The 22,362-nt window shown below is 46.6% G+C and overlaps 1 protein-coding gene across 6 annotated transcripts in view; it reads left to right on the top strand.

Moving 5' to 3' along the window:
- ADAMTS9 (ADAM metallopeptidase with thrombospondin type 1 motif 9) overlaps positions 1 to 22,362 on the top strand; it is an 87,501-nt gene that overhangs the window by 18,078 nt on the left and 47,061 nt on the right. For 5 of the 6 annotated variants that reach the window (XR_015701590.1, XM_087745047.1, XM_087745050.1 and 2 more), the window contains exons 9-20: positions 1,786 to 1,932; positions 2,793 to 2,934; positions 3,151 to 3,258; positions 7,893 to 8,038; positions 14,725 to 14,906; positions 15,008 to 15,144; positions 15,769 to 15,886; positions 16,151 to 16,246; positions 19,030 to 19,196; positions 19,305 to 19,434; positions 20,014 to 20,140; positions 21,903 to 22,113. Coding sequence is in view for 5 of the 6 variants with exons in the window: in XM_087745047.1 (XP_087601173.1) it covers positions 1,786 to 1,932; positions 2,793 to 2,934; positions 3,151 to 3,258; positions 7,893 to 8,038; positions 14,725 to 14,906; positions 15,008 to 15,144; positions 15,769 to 15,886; positions 16,151 to 16,246; positions 19,030 to 19,196; positions 19,305 to 19,434; positions 20,014 to 20,140; positions 21,903 to 22,113 (1,711 nt within the window). In the remaining variant the exon portion in view is untranslated. The remainder of the gene's footprint in view (positions 1 to 1,785; positions 1,933 to 2,792; positions 2,935 to 3,150; positions 3,259 to 7,892; positions 8,039 to 14,724; positions 14,907 to 15,007; positions 15,145 to 15,768; positions 15,887 to 16,150; positions 16,247 to 19,029; positions 19,197 to 19,304; positions 19,435 to 20,013; positions 20,141 to 21,902; positions 22,114 to 22,362) is intronic. The other variant, XM_087745048.1, reaches the window with a different exon arrangement.

Here is a 22,362-nt window from a genome sequence, read left to right as displayed (position 1 = left end):
AAACCAGCAGACCCACATTTTGGGGAGGATGAGTGACAGGGTACTCCAGGCAGTACCTGAGCAAGGGAGGAGAGCTAACAAAATGTCTGTTATTACTGCATCTTCTCACATCTACATGTGGATGTCAGCAGGATCTGCCCCAGCAGCCGTGATGTCCTGGCCAGGCCTCTGGGACTAGCCAGGATTTTGGCCGGAGCTGGGAGGTGCTGGGTGCCTCGGGAAGGAGGCAAGGGGCATGGGCACAGCTCACCTGGCCTTCGGGACTGAAGTCTCCTCTGAGAGCAGGTCCTCAGCCTGCCACAGCTCGTTCCACCACCATGCGTGTTGTTTCTGGAGGCAGCGCAGCAGCAGTGTGTGAAGGGAGGAATTTACCCAGGGCGTCTGGCAGGTGATCGGGATGCGCAAGTGAGCCTGACCCACCTCCTGAGCTATTTCACGAGGGAAAATCTCGTGCTGCTGGACATCCCCAGAAGAGATGCTGTCATTCAGAATGCACCTCCTCCAGTGGAAATTTCTTTTAACTGATTTTGCCTTTTTTTGAGAGTGGTAGTGAGAAAAATCATCTTAGATCACATAGTCCTTTACCCCCCAGCTACAACTTTTAGGCAGCTGGTTCAGTCCCAAACCACCTCACGCCTGGTTTGCAGTGGAGGTCTGTAGGTGTGGGATGGATGAGTGAGTGGAACAGATCCCTCATTGTTTTAAACTCCCTTTTTCTTCACGGAGAGCTGGCTGAGATGGTCTATTTTTAACCACAGTAGTATTTGTTTAAATGAGATTTCCTGACAGAAAGTCCCCGAAGTTTTGGCGTTCCCCACACCTAACCTGTGGCTAATTCCTTCGCTAATGCTGCCCCAGAGCTGCCGGAGGGGTTAGCGGCGCTCCCGAGCAGGAAATGCCTCTTTGCTCTTTTACAGGGAGCAGAGTGAAAAGGTGGTTCATTGGAGGTAATCTTAATGGGATATAAGCTCCCCAGCCTTCGAACGCAGGATCACACCGGGTCGTTTCCCCTTCTCCACTTCAAACAGCAAAGGGCTTTAAGCCGTTCTGTCTCCGTTACCGTATTTGCCACATTCTTCAATATGTCATGTGCTGCAAACTTCACATGGGTTTCTGCTGATATTGATGCTTGATGGCATTTTGTAAACCTACCACATAAAGTATAGGAGCCAAGTCTATCCCCGGTGCAACCCTATTTAGGCAACAGCATGAGGGATCAGCGTGGCCCAAGGTATTCAACTGCATTAGAAAATATTTTGCAGCCAACGTAGGGCGCTGCCTATGTACACGAGGGACTTCAGGCAGTGGTGGTCGGTGGGCTCAAGTCATTCACCTCCTTCGGAAACTTATTCCCCCAGATCAACTCGTGGCTCCTCGGCTCAATTCCAGAGAACTTGCCATTTTTATGAAGGTGGGGCCAAACTCCAGCCTGCCTACAGGATCGCAACTGTCAGCTGAAAAGGAAACTGCAGCTGAAATTGCGTCTTACTGCAGGCTCTCTCAAGGACTTGTCTGGCTAAATATATGCAGTCATGGTGTGGAGAGCTTACTGGGGTCCTACGTAGCTTTTTGCAGACAAGTGCTAGGAACCCAACTTGAGCAACGCTTGTTGACACTTATGAACATGTGCATATTAATACTTTTATTCTGTAATATCTGTCTAGCATATCGAGGAAAAATTCTTGGGTTTGCTTACATTTAGTTCTCACTGTTGCTCTTGCTATGCTAAATACTTGACATTTGCTGCTTAACTGACCATACTTTTCTCTGCTGTTTTTCTCTTAGATTTAACATGCCTCATGATGACAATCATAAGTGCAAAGAAGATGGAGGTAAAAATCAACAGCACGTCATGGCACCAACGCTGAACTTCTACACCAATCCCTGGATGTGGTCAAAATGCAGTAGGAAATACATCACTGAATTTCTGGAGTAAGGCCTTGCATATGCATGTGTTAGGCTGTTTTAACATGCGCATGTGTCCCACGGGGTTCATCAGTTAATCCGAAAGCCTAGTGTGCAGCATTTGGAGGAAATCAGAGGGATTTGTGTGTGCACACATCCTTTACATAGAGCAGGAATGCACTCCTAGCATCCAGTCCCTGCCAGTTCAGCCTCATGATAAGCTGGCAAGGACCAGCCTCTCTATGGGGAAGAATAAGTCTTCCCCCATGGATATTGCTTTTAAGGAATGTGTGTTCTCCTCGAACCTGAAGAGTGAGTTTTCCAAGCCCTGTGGCCCAGATACAGAGCTGTGTTTTAGGAGGCAGATTGAATCTGCCTTTCTGCTCCATGGGTCAAGATAAAGCCCTGGCACTAGTCCATGGTGAGAACACTGCTCCAGGACAGTTTGATGCACAGTGATTGCCTGTTTTGCCATGATGCTTTCCCATGTGTTGTGATGGGGAGCAGAACAAGAGCCACGATGGTGTCCTGGCAAATCCAGGAGCTCAGTCCCTCGGGCAGTTCTTCTGCTAATCAAAGATTTTCTTTCTAAATACATACCAGAGCATGCTCAGCAACTAAATGCAGGTCGTGCATGCTCAGCAATGCTTTTGCCAGGGTAGCTGACTGCACTGTGGTGGATGGTCATTAGCACAGCACGGGGGTGGTGGTGAATGGGTAACGCAGCCTCCTATCCTCCTGTGCTCGACTCTGCAGTAGCCGTTGTAGTGCTTGTTAAACGTGGCAAATGTGGTGTGCATCTGCCCTAAGGCTGACTCAGGTAAACACCAATGGGTTCTAGTCTCATTGCCTCCTGTTTAACACCACTTTTCTTCTTTGTGTTGTAGCACTGGTTATGGGGAGTGTTTGCTTGATGAACCTTCATCAAGAACTTACACGTTGCCTCAGCAGCTCCCTGGGCTGATCTATGATGTCAACAAACAATGTGAGTTAATTTTTGGACCCGGATCTCAAGTGTGCCCGTATATGGTAAGTGAAATTCCACACCTTGGTTTTCCTGGTGTTGCCAGGGCAAAATAAGGGCTCCTGGGGTTGGATGAATGGGAGGCTCACAAGCCATCAAATTATTGTCAAGCTTGTGAGTTAGTGATAGATCTTAGGAGGATAATTTTGTAGAGAATAATCTATCTGGTAAGACATGTAGCACATATTTGTTTAATATTTTGATCTTTTCAATAACTTAAGCAGATGCAGTGTCGGCGACTTTGGTGTATTAACATTGATGGCGCGCACAAGGGATGTCGTACCCAGCACACGCCTTGGGCTGATGGGACAGAATGTGAGCCTGGAAAGGTCTGTAATACCTGGTGGATCGTGCCTTGTAGCTATGTTTCCCAGGGCTCAGGCTAAGCGTATCAGTCAAAAGCATCCTATCCCAATAGCCAGTTGTATGGGGCACGGCTTCTGACTACAAGGGTGGAAGCCCAAAGCAGCTCTGTGTGTTTTAAGCCTGGTTTGCATAGGTCAAGTCTATGCCAGATAATGTGATTAAAATCGACTGCTTGGCATAACGTTGTTTAAAGCAAGTACTCCTTCTGGAGTGCTTATCGCTTTAAATTAATGCCCTTGAGTGAACTCCTGAGCAAAACTTTTGCAAAGCTTCCTTAAGCTTTTATTAGAAATTTCCTATGTGATGTGAGCAATTAGTAATTTTGTGTAACATAAACCTGCCAACTGGCTTCACATCTTGACAACTTCAGAGTAAAATATAGAACTGGTTGACATTTTCTGTATGGAAAAGTTTTGGCAGTAATTCATAGAAACTTTCAATTTCCATGTGCAATATTAGTTTCCAGCTAGCATTGTGGTTTCTGGAATAAGGATTTAGTTTTCAGTTGTCCAGATCTGGAGAAAAAATAGTTGAGAGGATTTTCTTTTTATTTTATTGAGATACTGAAGCTTTTGAAGAAAAATGCTAACTAGTTTTCAGAATTTTTGTCTGAACAAAAATATTCTCCATCTAGGTCTAGTAAAAGAAGTGTGACGTTATTCTTCCAGGTATAGCTTAAAAATTTGCTTTTCTGGCTATTCATGATCAACAGTTAGTTTTCTTTAGAAAGAGTCAATGTTTTAATTCATAGTCTTTCAAATGTATTTTAATAAAAATATCTAGATGCTATTTTAGATATAATTTTCCAGAAAGGCTTGGTAATTAATCTTTTGTTGCATGTGTCTGAAAAGTCAATTGTTCAACGACACTTGACTGATTTCCTTCAAGACAATGGGCATAATGCATCAATTTGCCTTCCTTTCTTAGGGAAAAGGGCAGTCAACACATTTGTTTTTATTATTGAGAATGTGTATGAGAGATGTGGTTGGAAACCCTATTCCTCTGCTACTCTTTGGAGCCAGTGGTGCACCAATATTTAATGTTTTTATGTAAAATCCCCCCTTTTTTGAGACTCAGAATAAAGCTTAGGCATCTGTGGAGTCCCCTTGACTTGAAACCTTGCATCTTCAACTTCTCTGGTGGTGAGCTTGGGGTCTGCTCACCACTGGAAGCTCACAAATAACTATTTTCTTGAAATTCCAAAAATCTGGGCTGCAATTTTGTTCTGACAAACCTGCTGTTACCCTTGGTTATGGCCAGAGTGGTGTGCAAACAACTGCAGTTGAGCAGATCAGCACCTCCTCAGAGTTACCACGTCATCCAAGGGGCAGTGTCCAGCTGCATGGCTCTTAATAAAGACCGTGTAAGCAAAAACATTTCAGTCTATGTATTCAGACAATTGGGCAAGTTTAGACAAATTAAACAAGTTTGACCTGAACTTCTCAGCTGAGAGCTGATGGGCTCTTAAGAAAAGCTAAGGCAGTCCACTCGTGTTCAGGCATTTGAATGTATTTTCACAAAAAGGCTTTACAGCGCCATTCTTGTATCTGTGTGTTGGTCTAATTCAAGCTTAAGGTTTGGATCATCGTAAACTCTCTTCTCCTCAGTGTTTACTTGGGCTTGTGAAGTGCTGAGGTGCAAGTCTGGAGTGCTTTTCATTGGAGTAAATCGCTATTTTGGTACTGTGCTGTGGCCAGGAGCCCCATCAAACTGCTGCTTGCTGTCTAATGCCTTGCCTCAAGTCTGCATGTTTAAAGTCCGTGATATGTGGGCTGGCAGACGGAGAAAATACCATGCCATTTTTTATGGAGATATCTTTGGAAATGAGGGAGCCTGAATAGCTAAGAAAAGTCTAGCTAAAACTACTGGGATGTAGATTTAACCGGGCTCTAAATTTATTCTTAAATCAAGGATACTAAAACAACATGGGAGTATTAGCTTATGCATATTTTGCATGTGAGGACACTGAATCTGATATCGCTAAATCAAGTAATAAGCACAGCCCAGAGTTTGGCCTTTGCTGGGTGAGCACCAGTTGTGATGGTTTACAGTGTTTCACAGCACCAGTGCATTGTTGGGTGGAAATAAATCACTGAAAGAAAATAAAGAGGGTCATAAACTTGGGCCTCTATCTCTTGTGGTTTTCAGGGTTGTTTAAAGAATGGTAAAAGAAGAGTAGACGAATAGTAATCATTTCTGTCTCCTGCCGTATGGCAGCAGGTAGCGTATATGTTATGCATGCATGAAGCTTCACAGCGCTTGTCTGCCCCCTGCTAATCTATTCAACCAAAGTCAGCCCAACGATGGGAGCTGGTTTTGGGGAATTATCTGGAACTCCAGCGGCAAGACAAAGGAAAAGAAAGTCTGTTGTAGTGTCTCCCATCCCTGCCATTGCTCTCCTGCTCAACAGTGTGTCTGTTATTTTGAACTTGCTCCAGACAAAAACTCTTTTATTCTCTTCATTCTCTGATCTGTAAGCTCATAGGAAAGAGAACTCTGGCAGGCTTTTTAGTTTTTCTGTTGTAACTCAACATAGAAATTATTTTTGAAATACAAAAGGCATGAAGGTTGCACAGCCAGACTATTCACAGTGTGGTTCCAAGAAACACCATTGCGTTTCCATAAGATAATCCTGCTGTTTATTTAAAACGGCTGCTCTTTTTTTTTTTTTTCCCCCTTTGATTTACCATCAACTCCAAACCCCCAATTTTTAATAAAAACAAGAGATGTAGGTGATTTCCTGGTTAATTCTCAACCAATGGATGGGAGACATATAGGTCATGTCATGGTCTGCTAGCTCTGCACATTCACTAGTTAGCTATTCAGTCGTCTTCTCTGGGTCAGTGGTGCCAAGCATGACTGTGGTTATACATTTAGCTGTGAGCATCAACATTGCTGCGAGAAGTTCTCCACTGGGACAGCACTGTTGGATTGGTGTCATCTATTTTTGTACGTTGATGATAGCTCTTGCACCACTTTGTCCCTGTACAGGACTGGCATGGGGTCCCCATCCTGCAGTTTTTCAACCCCCTAAATGCCAGGAGTAGTTGTGCATCATAAGGGTTTGTCCTGCAGCAAAGAAACAGGCATTTCAGCTTATTTTATTCCTGTTCTTTACTGTAGCAGATATTTTTCAGCCAGTTTCTATCTGGGGAATCAAATCTTCAGATGAAAGCAAATTCAGGGCACATTGCAGCCTAGAGACTGTGCTCATCTCTGAGCAAACACCACATTTAGGGCCCAAGCTACAAGTTGTTCAGCTGTCCTGGAAACCATGCCCGTAGGCAAATGCACCTGAGATCAGCTTTCTTCATCAGCAAAGCAATGTGGCAAGCTGGCCATCGTGGGCAAAAGGTGTTAAACCTACTGCAGAGCCAGTGTCCTATGATAGCTTGATTTTGCTCTGTTTTCCTAGATAGCTTTCTCTAAGGTGATTCATAAGGATGTCTAAAAGGCAGGGGGTGACCTTATGGCGTGTCTTGATACAACCTTGTTCTGGTATTAGTGGAAGGGCTGGAAAACCACGGCACATTGGTAAATTTGAGCCTGTTGCCATAAAGATCATCAGGTGTTTCCCTGCCTGAACAGTATCTGGTGCAGAGAAATATTGCAAGGGAACATTTTAATGATGCACTACATGTTTTCTTTTTTAACTCTATAACCTCTTCTAATCTGTGAGCAATCAGCAATGTTTGGGCTTCCTATAATTGCAAAGATTTAGGCATCCACCAGCAGATGAGCATGTCTCTGGGTTTAAACCTGCTTTAGTGAGCAGTGTTCAGTGAGAGGGAAGCCCTGCTCTCACGAGTCTTGGGGACACTTTTCCAGCCACTCTGGTGGGGCCAGAAGGTGACTGTCCCCTAGGTCTCACCTCTCCAGAAGTCTGTGTAGTCAAACTAGCAAACATACCCCAAAGGGACACAATTGATACCACAAAAATGGGGGACAGGGGCTTGCCAAGATAATTTAAGCCAGTTTTCCAAACAAAAGAAAACAAGAGTTATAGCTGGAAAACAAAAGCGTAGGCCAGGCCTTGGCAAGTCCCATGTTATGGCTGAGTGAAAAAAAATATTTTGGATTGAGGAATTCATTTTTCTATTTTATTTGCCCTTTGGATTTGGAAGTTTCCTTTCCTGCTTTGTACAGCTGGGGGGAGGTTTGAGTTTTCCATGGTGTTTTCCCCATTGCCTGTCTCCCCCCTGATGCTGTGCGGTTCTTGCTGCTCTCCAGGAAATCACATAAGCAGCTTTTTGAAAAGCCAATGCCGCGAGCGTTGCCGTGCTGTTCGGCTCCAGTAAACAGGGAATATTCGGTGGTTGCTGTTGTCCTCAGTCGTCTTCCCATAAATCACTCCTGTGGACTCAGCACCTTGCCTTCAATTCTCCATTTAAGAGTGCAGAGAAAGAAAAACATGGGGGTGACAGACAAAAAGTAAAGAAGTTCAATTTTATTTGATTGCAAAATCTTTGCTGCGTTTTGCATATGACTGAAAAATAAGTAAGCTTGAGTCTTGTCGTCCAGGCTGGTCACTGTTGGTCGGCTCGTAATGCAAAAGCAATGCAAACCCACCTTTCCCGTCTCTCTCCTTTGCATGCAGCACTGCCGGTTTGGGATGTGCGTGCCCAAAGAACGAGAGGCGCCGGTGATAGACGGAGCGTGGGGGACATGGAGCCCTTTTGGGACCTGCTCAAGAACCTGTGGTGGTGGCATAAAGACGGCGATACGAGAGTGTAACAGGCCCGAGTAAGTGCACAGAGGGGAAGCGCCGGTCGGTGAAATGGGGAAAAGCAGCTGGGTTGCCCAAATGGGCTGAAGTCCCCTCTGGCTGTCCCCAGCCCATGTGTGCCCCAGGGACGGGTGGCTTTGCCTGGCACGGCATGGGAACCCAGGAGGAGCCAGTCACGGGTTTGGTTTGTGGGCAAAGTGCCCTAAAAAGGGATCTGTTCAATGGAGAGAGAAGGAAAAAGCTAATATCTGCATGGGTTTGTTGCCTGCTGTTTTCCTGGGGAGGTGCAGCTGGGGTCCCACTTCCAAAGGTGTTTTTCTTCCTCCAAAGTTGTGGATCAAAAAGGAGGGAGAAGGGAAGGACCCATGGTTTTATCCATTTTTCACCATTTTACCCCTGCTTTGGCTGCTTTTGCAGCTGTTCCTACAGGCCAGATCCTTTATACAGTTTTCTACCATTTTACTCCTGCTTTGACTGATTTTGCAGCTGATGCTTTATACAGTTACATGTCAGCTGGTGCAGACTAGCCAAACCTCAGCAGAAATCTGCGTCCCATTAAAAAGTGGCACTCAAAAATGTTTGCCATCAGCCTGGAATGCAAAATCCTACACCCTTTGAAATGGGAGGGAATTTTGCCGTGGGCTTCAAGGAAACGAATGTGTGGCCAGCAAAATATTAGTAATAGATTGAGCAACGGGTATGAAAACAGCCTGTTTACATAAATTGTTTAGCTGCCTCGTTTCAGCCCAGGAGAGCAAGAAGGGGTGGGCAGGATGCTTTCCAGGCTCTCATTTGGGACTAAGACACGGAGAGGAGAGGGGTCTGCGGAGCTGGGTGGACCAAGGGGTCTTAAAAAGATTGAGCAGGCTTGTTCCCCTTTCTCATCATTGGTGTTGGACAGCTTATTGCCAAGGAAATTGCCATTAGTGATGCACCAGTGACAGTTTCATCACAGCTAATGGGAGAAGGGAGAGCTTGTACCTGCGGCACCAGTAAAGTGACAGGAGAGGCTGGCTCAGCACGGCTAGGCAAGGGTCGAAAGAGAAGAGAAGGGTTGAGGCTAAGGGCATCGGACACCAGCGTGTTAATTAAAATGATGCTGAGAAACACACAAGCATAAAGGAGTTCTCGTCTCGCTGTGCTGAGTCAGCACACGCCATATGGTCTTCTAGTAGCCATGGAGACGCAAAACCAAAATATCTTTCCACACGCAAAAATAGCTATGCTGCCAAACCTTTGGATGCTGTCAGTGAGATGTATTCCCGTCTTCTGGAGAGGCATCTGTTCGGACTGATAGCTCTTTGTGATAGAAAATCTCCTTTATCCTAAAGGCTAGCCAAGGGATCTTAAATTCCATCTTCCCTTATAGCTTGTGTTTTGTATCTTGGTGTTTCGTGAGGTGTATTACTTTGGCTGGGATTTGCAAAAGCACCTAAATACACTAGGCACCAAGCTGCCTGTGAAATCCCCTGCGCTATCATTAATAGTGGTTAGTTTCCAGGCCCCCTTTTGAGGGCCATGTATCTGGCACTGGCCTCTTCTCCATCCCCTTGCAAAGTCTCCGTGGGGAGTTGTCTGTCCCAGCACCGTCCACAGAGCTTTACACAGACTTTGTTGTTTTGTCCCTGTAATTTGACATCGTAGTGTGGGCTGCCACCATCTGCGTCCCTGTTATTGTGGGGCTGCTGACATGATGCAAGTGGATGAGACGCTGCTGGGTACTCTCCTGTTTCTCCCACTTTTCAAAGTACTTCAAAAATACACAAAATAGGTCTAGTCTCTGTTTCTCCTCTGTTGTAGAAGGCAGGAAAACTAACCCAGGTACCTTGAGTAAGGTCTGAAGTAGTTTTCAATAAATCTTTTATATTCGAAGATGGTTTAGCTTCTTAAAGCTTTTTCTGTGCACAAGTATCTGGGGCAGTATCTTGCATGCCAATAAAACATTGTGTTAAATCTGGCATTGAAAATGAACCCCCCTGCCATGGTACAGAAAATAAGGCTGCAGCTCCTGCCACTGTTTGTAATGTGCTCTGACACCTATGTGGATGAATATCTTGCAGGGCTGTAGGAAGAGCTGTAAGCCTCTGAAATGGCAGCAGGCTGTGTTTTGACATACACCGAAGGAATGTATTAGCTAACCAGACCAGACCCTTCCCACCGAGATTGCCCACTTGGGAATTCGAGGCTGGCTGGTACAGACAAAGCCTATGGCTGCGGCGCATCACGTAGAGGGTCTGTGGTGCAAGCCCTGGTTTTCAAAGCAAGGCATAGCTACAGAGTTATGGGGAAAAGGCGTATTTCATAAGATGTCAATGCCAGGAGCCCTGTTTTCAGGAATGACTTTCTGGATGGGGGAGTGTTATCCCTGGATGCAAGTCTGATCACGTCTGCATTTTAGTCCATCACAGAAGTATCCACCTGTACTGAAAGCTGTCTGAGCTTGACATGTAAGCACATCTATAGATAACTGTGCTGGCCACTGGCAGCACATGTACCAATTCTCGGTCCCAGGGCTTCCCGGGATGCTGCAAAGGAGAGCTCAGGCTTATTTGTGCATGCTAGGGCTTCACAGATTTTTCTGCAGTCACTGCATGAGCGCAGGCACGTAGGTAGGCATGCAGATGAACACGTGTGCCCTGTAGTTGGTCTCCAGGGTCCTTTCGTTGTGGCAGCCTGAGTGCCCTGGCCAGAGCTGCTGCCCTTGGGGCTAAGCACGTGCAAAGCACCCCCAAAACTGTGCTTCTCAGCGAGGTGCCTCTACCTGGTGCTCCTGGGGCACTGAGAGTTGGGTGCTGCCTCGAGCTCTGCACATGAAAATATTCAAGGTTAGTAATGGCAGGTGACGCATTAAGCATTGCATATTTAAGACGTGCTGGGAGGAATGCAGCAAAGTCAGGGTGTGCGCGGGAGGTTTTAAGGGGAACGATGCCAGATAGAAAGCGGATCCACGCTGGCCATTTGTTGATCAAACAGGTGATTCAGAGAGAAGGTTAATCAAAACAGAACAAGGAGGTTTCTATGCATGCACTGCTTTCCCTTCCATCTCTGCGGTACATCGTTGATGATTATCCATAAAAATATTACGTAGCGTGAAGTATCCCATATTTCTTCATGACACTGAAAATCGATGTTATATGAGGCTGACTTATTTTTCCGGGTCAGCTCTTTCTGTTTATTCAGACTCCGTGAAAAACAATGCTGGTTTACAAACACCCTACAACTGTCAGGGTGGTTTGGGGCTGTTTTGAAATGTCAGAAGCGTGAGTGTGCTTCAGCCCTGAACGCTGGCTGCGGGGAGATTTACTGCCACAGTTACAAAGCTGATAGTTTGCAACACGACGGCAAGTTTTAGCATCCTTCAGTCTGTGGTGTGTCCATGTTTTCCATGTTATCTCAGTCTCACGGGTCATGTCTAGAGAAAAGGAAACTATACAGTAGCTTGGGATCTTTGGATTTTGTTAGACATACCCTGAAAAAAAAAGAAGGCTCCTGCATGTTCTTCTTAGCTAACTTAATATTTTAAAGTCTCATTTTAATGAAATTGATTTATATTGGAAGCAATGTGTTTACCATAACAATGTTGTAATTGCAATTTTTTTAAAGAAACGCCCTGCTGGAAGTTTGCATAATTTAGAGCCTTTGTAAAACTGCAGTAGTCCTGCTGCGGTATAAATGCTTTCAAAGTGAAAATGATGAATCCTGTTAACTCCCCCATGAATGATTTGAGCTCACCGAGGTCTGGAGCATGCTGCTGCCACAGCTAAGAAGTTTCGCCGTGTGCTGTGTAGTGGGATGGTCGAGATGTCCCATTGTAGCTGGAGGTAGATAATGTGCCTGCATGGGAATAGTCCACGGGATGGGCTCCAGCGGTGGGAAACCCCCAGCAATCACTGTTGAGCCTGCGAGGCAGGGGGAGTCGGGGAGGCATCCGCAGGGGCTGTTGTGATGGGTTAGCTCTGGAGTGGTCCCAAGTATCATCAGTTAAATTAATCCAAGTTGTTTGTCATACCATGGTGGAGAACAGACTAAATCAGTACAAACTGCGTTTAGACTTGCTCCACTAGGAACTGGTGTGAAATCAGGCTGTAAACTGAAATCTGCACCGGGCGCTGTGCGGTTGGTTGGCCTTTTTAGCACTGTTACTTGCCTAATTGCAAGCACCTTTGCAAGTGACACACGTTTAGTTTCCAGATGGCACGTGAGAGTCGCACTCGGAGCAGGTAGAGCTGATGTGTTACCAGCTATGGCTCCAGGCTGTGCCTGAAGACAAATCATACCCTGCGGCATTTAAGATAGGACTGGAGGGATCTGCACCACAACCACGCGTATCTCAATGAGGAGAGGATGCTGGCAGGGAAAAATCCCATGTGTGTAGCTGGTGGTGCTCTGCATCTCGCCCGCAGCTGCTGGAGGAGGCAACTCCTTCTGCCAAACCTGCGAGCATCCCTAGCGTGGTGCTGATGGGGTGGTCAGAAGTCTGCCTGCCCTTCCCCACTTTGCAGGTAATCTTTTCGCAAGCGCAAGCCCCTCTTTGTGCCGCTGTCTCCCCATTTATTTCACAGGAACTCTGCTACTTGAGTCACAAATAGTTTTTGTACCTAAGAGTGAAGAATTATTTGTGGAGAAAAGGCACTGATGGGTGGTTGATGTGCAGAGATGCTAAAAAAATTGCGTTCAGCTGTAGGAACTTGTTGACTCACTGTGTGTAGAGACCCTCGTGTATGTGCAGGGGGTTTCTCTCTGTTATGTTAGGAGATGCTGGCTGCATGCAATGTGGAGAGCTTACATTAGGTATCTCCGTGCTAAGGGCAGGGGTGGTTCCTGTTTATCACTTGTTGTTTTGCATTTTTGAGGGTCTCCACGTGTGCAAACGAGCTTCTTTCCCAAGGAGGCTCAAAGGGAAGATGCACTCTGCCAGCATCCCTGGGGCACTGATGGGCATCTGGTCCTGGGGTGAGGCAGAGCCGATCCTGAAGAAAAGCCCTGAAAGGCAGGAGGTGTGGATGCCAGGTCTTCAGCGCCCGGCGAGGCACTTTTCTGATCTGCACTTCTTGCTAGTGCAGGCACTTCTTTTGTTCAGGGATTGGGTAGAAGATGTAGGTTTAGTGATTATTTTCTAGCAGAGGCTGGAGCTGGGCACAGATGTTGTCCTGAGCTTCAAGGGCCACTCTCTGCCTCTGTGCACGTCCAGCGGCACAACGCGGTCAGGACATGGTGGCTCTGGCCGCTCAGGATGCTCTTGCCCTCTGCTGACTCCTCTGTTAAACTGGTCTGTTAAAGGGAGAGGCTGGGGCTAATCTCAGTTGCTGGAGCCTTTCCCGTGCTGATGGCCGAGATGCATGTTAACTTCATCTCCCTTGAGTGTGGGTCTTAGTTGCTATAATTTTTCCTTTTTGGATAATTACAGCTTTGCCCAAGTTGACCCTGGCAACATTTCATGCAGCTTGCAATCTTTCCTTCTGTAACATCAGGGAAAAGCAAAGCTGCTTGGGTGGCACTGCAGTTTTTATTATGGATATTAATGGTGGTAGCTTGTAGAAGCCTCCACTATGCCCTCCTAATTTCATTTGAAGTTCCAGGAGAGAGCAATAGAGACGGTGGGGTTTTTGGAACATTTAAGGCACGGTGCATCCTTTTTTATTTTATTATTACAATTTATTATATACATAGAGGGCTGCACATAGATGGGCATATGAAATCTTACCCGAGTTCCTAGAAGAAATGTCCTTTGAACAGACAGTAAATAGGACAGCTTGTATCCCAAGGGTACTTTCCTCGCAGCATTACCGTAGCTGAAAATGAGTCCTCACCAGAAAAGTGCCTCTGCTGGGCTCCTCCGATGCTGTCCACGTGCAGCTCGCTCCCACACCGCTGCTGACAGCGGCTGGAGTGGGAGAGGCCTTTTTGGTCCCCAAAGTGAGCTGTTATCTGGCAAAGGCTCCGTCTACATACGAGGACAAAAATAGTTTTATGACTACAGCCCTGAATCTGGGAGTCGGGAAATTCAGAATGACAGTTTCTCCTAGGCTTATCCACTGGCTTTTATGTAGCTCGGATGATATCACTCTCTCCAGTTTATACCAGAGTCATCCTACTATAAAATGGGGTAAAGTATTTGTTGGCCGTCTTTGGTGCTTTCTGGAATACATGGAGATAAAGTTGTTTTAAAGTGTCTAGCATTACCCTTTCTACCATTCTGGGCTAGAAATCCTGAAGGACTAGGTGCTGCCTGGCCTTTCAGCCTCCACAGGGAAACCCTTTCTCTTTTCTGCCGTGATGTTTAGTTATGTGCAACCCACTAGATCAGATGCAAACTCTCAGCCACCAAATCCATAGGACCGATGGGGTTGTGGAGGGCTGGTCCCCCCGTATGGGATCCCTCAGTGTGAAACTAAATCTTCAGATGGGGAAGAAGATGTTGCTCTTCCTCTCTGGCTTCTTTCATTACCACTGAATTCATCAGAGAGCAAATATTCCCTTTTTCATCCCTTTTTAGCATCCCATATACGGTCTTTTTTATTAGACACCTGCATAATCTTTCCTGCTTCTCAGCCTAGGTTATTAATGAGAAGGCAGGCGTAGACATAGACAGAGCCATCAAAATGGTGTCGCAAATACTGACTGTGCTGAACAGGTTGCAGAACTGCAATGGCATCTCGTTTCCAGCCCGATCCCAGCTGGCTTCTCTTTCTTGTTTCTGCAGGCCTAAAAACGGTGGGAAATACTGCGTGGGTCGTCGCATGAAGTTTAAATCCTGCAACACCGAACCGTGCTCGAAGCTGAAGAAGGATTTCCGGGATGAGCAGTGTGCTGACTTCGATGGGAAGCATTTTAACATCAACGGGCTGCCCACGAACGTGCGCTGGGTTCCCAAATACAGCGGCAGTAAGTGGCAGGGGGGATGCAGATCCTGCCTCCCACATCACCGTGTCGGGGTGATGGCGTTTGGATAACGTGCTTCTGGTTTTCCTCCCTCCCATCCCCAGTCCTGATGAAGGATCGGTGCAAGTTGTTCTGCCGAGTGGCGGGAAACACGGCATATTACCAGCTGCGGGATCGCGTCATCGACGGGACGCCCTGCGGCCCTGACACAAATGACATCTGTGTGCAGGGCCTTTGCCGGGTAAGTATTTTCCCTTCTCTTAAGCGAGGGTGATTGCAGTTTTGCGTGGCAGGATGGCACTTCTGCACCTTGCTCTACCTGGTTGTCAGCCTGTCCTCTTTGCTCGGGGGCTGCTGGCAGCATCCGCAGGCTCCATGAGCCTCGGCTGGTCTGAAGCTTGTGCCAACCTCCAGATTTGCAGAAGAGCCACGCGTGGGGGATGTCTGTACGTCTGCCCTAAGTTACTGAGGGCTGTGGAGATCTGAGACTGAATCCAAGTGATGCTTACTTCTGTGCTCTGCCCCAGTTCTTCCCAGTCAGAGCCTGGAGCACTTTACATTTCCATTCACAATTATTTTTTCACACTTTTCTCTATGGGAACAACCAATGCAAAATTTTTCTCTAGCAAGGCATCGCCTGATGCAAGTGGCAGTTCTGATTCTCACTTTGTAAAAAAGCCTTTTGTTTGAAAATGGTGTGGGATGGCCACACTGTAAATCAGCAGAAAAATGTGGGGAAGCAAAACAATTTGTCTCACGGCAGCCTTTTGCATACAAAGCTTTTGTGTGCCTTAATTGGGAGGTTTGTAAATGCTGTTCTAGTCTGTATTTGCTCAATCTAGTTTTTTCAATTTTTCTCTTAAAGCAAGCTGGATGCGATCATGTGCTGAATTCAAAAGCAAGAAGAGATAAATGTGGTGTTTGTGGTGGGGATAATTCTTCATGCAAAACTGTTGCAGGCACATTTAACACGGTGCATTATGGTAAGAATCTGTTGCTAAAAACTTTATAGTGAAAAATGCAGGTCTATAAAAGCCATTACCATACTTAATCTACAAAAGCACTAATGTAAAATGCAAAATCCTTCTAGCTATAGCATATTCCATTTTATAACTATTTATACTATCCCTAAATGAAAAGTGTCGGCTTGTGTAATGTGAGGTAATTTTGCTCATTTCCCTTCCCCCCGTAAAAAGCGAATGAAATGTCTCTGTAATAGCCTTGACTTTCTGTTAAATCTTTTCTAGGCTATAACGTCGTGGTCCGCATCCCAGCTGGTGCAACTAATATTGATGTGCGTCAGCACAGTTACTCAGGGAAACCAGAGGATGACAACTACCTGGGTGAGTTGCAGTCCTTGTTTCAGTCCAGAACCCTGCTTTGTTGTCTGGTTTTGGTGATGTGTCTACTGGCTGCTCTCTGCTAGGGAGGATGAAGAATTCATTTAAGGGAGATGTTTTCTTATTGAGAATTTATCTCATATATCTACCAAACACTCAGCCTTTTCTTGGTTCATGCCATCCTTGATGCAAAGTTTGGGAGGTTCACAGATTATAAGAAATATCCCCTTAGAGTGTCTCTGGGGCTGGGAAGGACTATCGAGCCTGGGCTGTGGGTGGGAGCTGAGGCACAAAGCTGGGAACCAAACAGGCTTCTGAGTTCTGTTGGGGTCTCCTCATCACAACTTAACACGTCTCTGCTGTCACCGTGTCTTGGCAGGAGAATAAATATGCCATACCCTGAAAGACGTGTACAAACAAATCCAAAGAGAAATTATTTTCTATTCCTCTGAGAATAATAATTCTGATTTCACTTAGACTGAACCCTTCTTGTCCCTGTCTGACAGTGATATGTAACTGTAAAGAAATACCCTGCACCAAAGATGTTGGTTTGATTTAAACCTAACAATAACTTGGCCTTTGGCTGTTGGACATTCATAGTCACTGTTTTCTCTAATCTGTGGGCATGTCTCTAGAGGCAAACGAAAATGCTTGTGGTGCTGTGTTAGACCAGTCTGCTGTGCACACATATGCTTTTAGCATGACCGTGTGTCTCTCTTCCACCATTCTGATCAGTGCTTCACCCCACAGAGAGTTCTGTTTGGGTTCAATAGTGGAGATAACACACATGCACATTATGACTGATGTTACACCTGCCAGTCGAAGGCTGGTTTTGCCATTAAGTCCTGTTTGGGTTCCTCAGAGTCTGTTCGGGCTGCTGGTGGAGCAGGGACTCGGGCTGTGGCCCCTTGCAGTCCCCGGCTGCTCTCCCAGCTCTGTTGCTTCTCTTTTGCACGCCCCGTGCCTGGCACCGCCAGCCGCGCTCCGGTAGCATGGGGTCCCGTATTTACATCCCTGAGCAGGGCACTTCATCTTGTTTCATCTTGCAAAATCCCAGAGCTGTTGAGTGTTTTTGCAAAATATGGGGCTTAGCCTAAGTGCTCGCTGTAACTGGGTATGTTAAAAACAGGACTAGGCTGGTGGTTCCTAGCCCGTTGAAGGTAAAGGAACTCACCTGAGAAACAAGTAGAGGAGACTGTCGTGCACCAAAGGGAAATGGTGCTGACAGCTTTGGCTGTCGCTCTGACATGCCATCCCTATGGCTGGACCCTTCATTCAAGCAAAAAGCTGAGCGGGTCCTCCTTGTCCTCATTCCCAGACTGGGGTCCTGCAAGGCTGCCTGTCCCTGCGTGCACACAGCCGGTCGCTTACAGCCGCCTTGCATCGTTTCTGCGCGTTCACAACAACGAATGAGATGGTGCAGCACGAATGCACATCCAAACCAAGAAAATCTTACTGAGGAGTGATAGTTTTACACCCTGGGGGAGGAAGATACATTTCATTATTCATCTTTTCCAGAAAAACAGTCCTCCCTGTGTTGTGCCTATTCAAACTGCTTCACCCCAGAAGGAGCCCCAAAGAACTTCTCAGCTCTTCTTGGAGGGCCTTTAATCTTCTTGGGAAGCAATAAAGTCAAGTCTTCTTTAATGTTGCTTTAATATTGCTGGGAAAGCATCTCTTCACATTAGGCCTGACTAGAAGCAAATGAGAAGCGTGCATGTGTCCACTTATTTTGCAGCTCACTGAGTGTGAAATCTTGGGCCCTCAGTACTGTGAACCTTGTAGTTGCTTAACAATTTAGGAGGAATTTCATGTTGTCATCAAGTCCAAGACAGGTACCTACTGTTGTAGGAGATACAGTAAACGGGAAGGAATCCTTTAATAAGTTTTACTACTGCTTAATAACATTAAAGCCTCCGAAGTGTGGAATTTGGTTGAGTATAGCGTCTGCTTTGTGAGTTTTTCTCCATCTGTGTCTGTTTGCTACCGAGCAGTGTTTTGCTTCATTATCTCTCCTCATTCGGTGTAAAAACCCTCCCTTTGGTGTTTTGGTGTTAAGTTTAGATTTTTCAGTACAGAGGCTTTGTAGTAATGTAGCTGTGATGGGTGAAATGGTGGGGAAACTAACTTAGGAAATTAGCTACATAATCGCATTAGTGTGAAGTTGTGCAGCAGACTGCTGTTTTCAGGAAACTGTTCCTTTTATAAAGCATTTAGGCTTTAAGCCTTCAGTCCTTTCACATACCTTAAGATTTGGAATAATAAAAAGTATGGGGGGAGGAGGGAGAGCGAGAGAGGGGGAGATACTGACCAAACTCCCTGTAATTATCTACTAGAAAATGATGGTTGGGCAATTAGGGTACATGCATTTACCCTAAGAACACACCTGGAAACAACAGGGAAGCCACCCTATCCGCCCGGCTAACAGAAAGATTTGGGCAGGATTATTTCTGCAGTATACGTGGGGATACAGACTGTGTGTTCTGTGTACAGCAGCCGACCTGGCATGCCTTTTGGGTATCTCTCTGCCCTGGGTTCTGGGTGAAATATTTAGCAACAACTTCAGGCATTCAGCCTTCGTTTTAATGCGGCTCTCCGGTGGAAAAAGGAGAAGGCGCAATGTCTGTAAGAGCTCTGCTGCTCTCTGCATCCTTTCTGTTTGAGAGTGCCAGTGGGTTTTTCCTCCCACCCCAATGAAAAGCAGCACTGAGAGCGCATGACCCACGTTATTATGTACATACGAGTTAATTCTGCGTCTTTAGTTCTTGTTTTTTGCACCTATGCAGCCTTATCTAACAGTCAAGGAGACTTTATATTAAATGGAGACTTTGTCGTCAGTATGTTTAAAAGGGAAATCAAAGTTGGGAATGCTGTGATCGAATACAGTGGATCGGATAATACTATTGAAAGGATTAATTCTACAGATCGGATTGAGCAAGAAATAACGCTTCAGGTGAAGTATATGTTGTGCATGTGGAAAAGTCTGCCCAGCATTATTGGACTGAAAACAGTGGGCAGTGAAGTCTGTTGGTTTACTCTGCTTCATCTTTCTTCCTCTCAGGTTTTATCAGTGGGCAATTTGTACAATCCTGACGTTCGTTACACATTTAATATCCCCATTGAGGACAAACCTCAGCAGTTTTACTGGAATGCATATGGCCCGTGGCAGCCCTGCAGTAAGCTCTGCCAAGGTGGGTGCTTGGGAAGGCTTAGTTTTGTCCTGGATTCGTCTGGGATCTGGGCAGTGTTGTCAAATCCCTCTCCATTTGATCACTTTGAGATGCTGACGTTATGGGCGTGATTGTTTCCCCAGGCTGTAGTAGTAGATAACATCGTATGAGGTGTAGCACTGCTCTGCTGCTTCTCAGTTTCAGAGCAGGGCATCTTTACAGCCCCTCGGAGCCAGGTAAGCCTTGCAACCTGGTTTGCAGGTGAGGAAGCTCAAGCGCAGAAAAGGTTACGTGGCATTTCCTAAGGCTGCAAAAGGTATCGGTGTCTGGTTTTGGGTCTGACATCCAGTCGTTCCCACCTGTGAAACACGCAGAGCCCGTCCTTGCCCGCATGCTGCTGCTCTCTGCCTGTGTCCATCTCGTCTGCGTTAAACCCCTTCTGCTCTTCTTAGAGAGTCTTAACCCCCTCCCTGTTTCTGAGAGAGATTTAAAAGCATAATTAAATGTCTCTTAGTTGCTACTAAAAAAGGAGTAAGAGAAATAACTGATTTGATCGCTTTCCTGTGTGACTCAAACAACACATTTTTTTTTTCTGTGTAGGAGAACGAAAAAGGAAACCTGTGTGTACGAGAGAGTCGGATCAACTCACGGTGTCGGACCAAAGATGTGATCGACTTCCCCAGCCTGACCCCATCACTGAGCCTTGTAGCACAGAATGCGAATTAAGGTGCACTCTACTCAGCCGTGTATATACATTACATCGTATATTTATTGTTTGCTCCTCTTTCCTTTCACCACTCACCATAATTCCTTTCCTCACCAGACTGTATTAGATTTAAAAAAAGAAAAGGATTAGCAGTTGCCTCTTTGTCAACCAAGAGGGATGGCATGGAGCAGCTGTGTTTTGAGAGACACTTTTCTATGTTTTCACATTTCTCTTGTTGGATTAAATTAGTGCGAACTATAAAAAAAAATTCACCTAATGTTGAAAAATCTCCCTGTGCAATACAGTGCCTGAAATTCGCATCTGCCTGGATCAGAAATGCTCAGCACTATCCTACAAACAGCCTGCAAAGAAGGAAAAGCATAGGCTCAAAGCAAAGGAGTAACTAAGACTTGGATTTATCATCATTTGCTTAAAGCGAAGAATAGGCTTAAGTATAGAGTGGGTTTGAGGCTGTCCCCAGACAACTCCTGGCGAGCTGGAATTGATGGAGCATGGCTTAAATCATTACAACCCATTTTCCTTTAAAAAGCAATCTGTTTTCCTTTCTGGAGCTTAAATACGGTAGCATTAAACGGCTGCTGGTGAAGCAATTCAGATGGCCGTGCTTCCCGAGGGGTTTCTCTGGCTGTGTTAAACCCGGGGCTGTATAGGGGCTATATAGGGGCTGTAGGTCGGGTTGTCGAGGTAACAGCTGTTGCCATTGCAACAGGTTGGAAACTTGAGAAGGGCAAAAGCAGGAGTTTGAAAAGCAGGCAGGGATGTGAGGGCTCCCGCCATTCAGGAGCTATTGATTCCAAATCCCCTTGATCTTATTCTTCTCCTAGCTGTGCTGAAGTTTGCTTTCTCAGCTTAGGAGCGGGGCTCTGCACTCCCTGCACAGGCACTTGTAACAGCCCGGGGGTCTCCAGGACCCACAGGGGACATCACTGCCTCCATCCCCGGGAGCCACCCCACGAGGCACGGGGGGCAATCAGCTCCTGTGGGCTCCAGTGTCTCCAACATCTCCCTGGATCGGGCCTTGTGTCCAGCATCTCTTGCCGGAGCTGGGGCTGATGTAAAACAGGACTGTATCCTCATGGGGATCCTTGAGGGCCACCAGCACCGGCCCTTGCTGCCCATCTCAGGAAGGAGGCACCAGGGTGGGAGTCTGTCTGTCCAGAGGGAACACCCCTAATCCCTGCTGACACCCCTGGGCTCATGTGTCTTGGAGCAAGTCATTTGCTCACACTTTGGAGAGCTGAAACTGTTTTGCAGGCGTCCTGCTGTGTGGAGTGCCTTGTCACACCTTTCAAGCCTGTGCGGATCGTTTTCTGACGCTGTATTTTTCAGCTTTTCGTTTTTAGAGGCCGTGGTGGCACTCCTGCAGGGGAACGTGGGGCAGAAAGCCTTCAAAGCGCTGCTCCTTGCTTGGCCATGGACTCCCCCCGCTGCCTCGCGTGGTCCCGCAGGGTCACAGTGTGGCTTTGCTGCCCATAAGAGGGACCTGGTGACAGTTCCTTCCCCACAGGGAACAAGGCCAGGGTTAATTCCTTCATATTTTTGGAAGTCACAAAGCTTTGGGAAGTGCCGTAAACAGCCAAAACTTCCATTTCAACAGCGTATCTTCCCTATGTATGTCAAACACCCCTGAGCATGTTACCTGCAGAGTCCCAGAGCCCCACAGCTCTTTCCACCTCTTCTGATCCTCTCCAAAGCAGGTGTCTTCACGCGGGGTCGTGGGTTTTTGCTGCACCAGGGCTGACATTTGCTCTTCTCGGCTCAGGTGGCACGTCGCGAGGAAGAGCGAGTGCACGGCCCAGTGTGGGCTGGGGTACCGCACCCTGGAGATCTACTGCTCCAAGTACAACAGGCTGGAGGGGAAGATAGAGAAGGTCGACGACCGCTTCTGCAACAGTCAGCCCAAGCCGAGCACGAGGGAGAAGTGCACTGGGGACTGTAACGTCGGAGGATGGCGGTACTCAGCCTGGACTGAGGTAAGGGATGCTCAGCGATACGACAGACACTGTCTTCTCCTCGCATGGGGCTGTCAGGCTGTTTAGGTTGCATACAGCGTATAAAAGTTGGCCACAGTGATTCTGCTTCCATTGCTTCATTGCTTTTTCTAGAGGACACTGTAGTCGGATCAGCCTGGTACTCCTCATTTTCCACTGCAATGAATTTACACTTTTAAGCATCCCAAGGTCTGTCTTCTTTAGGCTGAGCTCTGCTGGCTGTCTTCTCCC

Source organism: Nipponia nippon, unplaced genomic scaffold, assembly GCF_047370975.1.
Source record: "Nipponia nippon isolate SJK-2023a ecotype South Korea unplaced genomic scaffold, ASM4737097v1 scaffold_9, whole genome shotgun sequence".
In the NCBI taxonomy this organism is placed as follows: Eukaryota; Metazoa; Chordata; class Aves; order Pelecaniformes; family Threskiornithidae; genus Nipponia; species Nipponia nippon.
This window is presented reverse-complemented; position numbering and strand designations above follow the sequence as displayed.